The 2229-nt window shown below is 43.6% G+C and overlaps 1 protein-coding gene across 1 annotated transcript; it reads right to left on the bottom strand.

Moving 5' to 3' along the window:
- Positions 1–904: 904 nt before the first annotated feature.
- Positions 905–2008, bottom strand: LOC127561604 (left-right determination factor 2-like). The gene has a single exon (XM_051996777.1). It carries the CDS (start codon positions 2006–2008, stop codon positions 905–907), a length of 1104 nt encoding a protein of 367 aa, XP_051852737.1.
- Between the last annotated feature and the right edge of the window lie 221 nt (positions 2009–2229).

Below are 2229 nucleotides of genomic sequence, written 5' to 3'. Positions count from 1 at the left end.
TTAAGGCCTATGAGTTAGCTTTATTGATTTACATTTTATCACTTTTTTTTTTTTTTTTTTTTTTTTTTTTTTTTTTTTACGGATTTCAGTATGATAGTTTATTTGCTACATCATTGCCTCTATTTCTCATCTCTTTACCCATAACTTTCCCTTTCTCCCATAATGCCTCTCACCTCTTCTTACCTCCTCCTTACAAGGTATTTGAGTACATTGACTTGTATGGAGGCATTTAATAAATTTTGAAATTAATTGTGCAAAGATACAGAATTAAATAGCATACTTTCCCCCACTTAAATTTATTAGCTGGGCTAGACATTGTTACTCTGTAATGGACAGAACAAAATACACATTTTCTCTTGGTCAGAACCCCAAAATCAAAAATCTGTCTCTCCAGGCTTTACTTTAGAACTCTGATCAGAAATGAGATAATTCTGTGGCTTTTTCCAAAAATAAGACTTTCCTGGAAATTTGCCAGAGAACCAGAGTGTAGGACAGCGTCAATGGAAGAACAATATAGCCAACAATCTTCCATTCTCAGATGAAGCTATATTAAGTTAGTTAGAATTTCGTCTTTCAAAAATCTAACATCAAAGATTGACAATACTTACACATGAAAGTGCTTAGAAAATAGGTAGTTCACAGCAATTATTAAAAACAGAAAAAGACATGACTCAGGCACCGTCCATAGCCAGGAAGCCTACCCTAAATAGTAGTATCCTGAATTCTCTTGACTTCCTAGAAAATTTAGGGCTGGCTCATGCAGGTAAAAGAAGTGACTTGCCAAATAAAAAGTTACTTTTCATTCCTCCCTCCCCCTACCTGAGCTACATAGTTTCCAGGATATCTCTGTACCCCTGTCTAACTCCAAAGTCATGGTCTTCAGAAGCCCACAAGGATTGTATATCTATGGCTTCAGTTTCTTCATTATGGGCATTCCTTCTGTGGCACAGCCACATTCCAACACCTTCATGTTGTAAAGGGTAACCACCTTGGTCACGATGCTGTCTCCATCCTTAACAGCAACAATCAAAGGTAGAGGGGCAGATTTTGTGGCAAAGCATTTCCTTTGCATAGAGAAAGGCCACTTGAAGTTCAGGTGCTCCTTCTTCAGCTGCTGGCAGCTCCCCACGCAGGTGTAGGCTTTGAAGCCAGGTGGGTCCAAGATCCAGTTCTCAGTCCACTTCAAGTTCTGAAGGTTGATGTAAGTCTCATGCCGACAGCATCGAGTGATCTTTGTCAGTGGCATGTTAGGGATGCAGTTGCCCTGGGCACCGTACTCCTTTGTATCCAGTGTATGCAGCTGCAGCTGGGGAGCAAGCAACTCTCCATCAGCAGGATTCTGGGAGAAGAAGGTGAATTTGTGTTCATTGGAAGACATTGGGCCTATGTTTTCCTTGTGGATAGAGACTTCCAGGACCAGGGGCTGATCTGCCTTGTCCTGCTGCTGCCAGTAACTCACAGCTTGGGTCACATCAAAGCTTATCCAGCCGGTTTCATGAATAGGTACTCGTCTGGAATCAATCACATATGTCCGGTTGATGCCATCCTCTCTGGTCTGCACCCAGTAGATAGTTACGCTGGCATGGGAATTGAAGGGGAACATCTTAGATTGTCTCTTAATCACTTCCTTTGGGCATGGCTTCTGAAAGAGTCTCAATACAGCCTGGACCAGTTCTCCGGTGGGGGAAAGCCTGTCCTTCATGCTGAAGACTAGTAGTTGGTTGGTGGCATCAGAGAAAAAGCTGCCCATGATTTCTGCAATGTTCTGGCTGTGCCTCTTCCCCCGGGAGAAGGTTTCCTCGGAGCTGCGCTTCATAAGAGAGATGTATTTGGTCCTCACGTGATTGGGGATGACCAGCTTCTCCACGTCCGTCTTTTCCAGGACCGGGATGTCGTTAAGGTGCAGCTGCTTCATCAGGCTCGCCTGGATCTTCTCCTCTATCTCCATGGCTCTGCTGCTGGCAAGGAGCAGGGCCCACGCCGCCCAAGTCAGTGCTGGGAATCTCATGCTGTCTTGCCTGCAGTCTGCACGAGGGAAGAGTGAAGCAGGAGCAGAGTCCTTCAAGAGCTGGTGCCTAGAAAGATGCTTCTGGCTCTGCTACCTGCTTACATTTTATCACTTATTTTGCATGGAAGTGAGATAGAATAAATCAATTATTCCACCCTTATACATAATTTATCTTGATTTTATCATTCATTTGTCGAAGACTTTCCGGTTCTTCTAAGGGA

This window comes from Antechinus flavipes, chromosome 4 (genome assembly GCF_016432865.1).
Source record: "Antechinus flavipes isolate AdamAnt ecotype Samford, QLD, Australia chromosome 4, AdamAnt_v2, whole genome shotgun sequence".
In the NCBI taxonomy this organism is placed as follows: Eukaryota; Metazoa; Chordata; class Mammalia; order Dasyuromorphia; family Dasyuridae; genus Antechinus; species Antechinus flavipes.
This window is presented reverse-complemented; position numbering and strand designations above follow the sequence as displayed.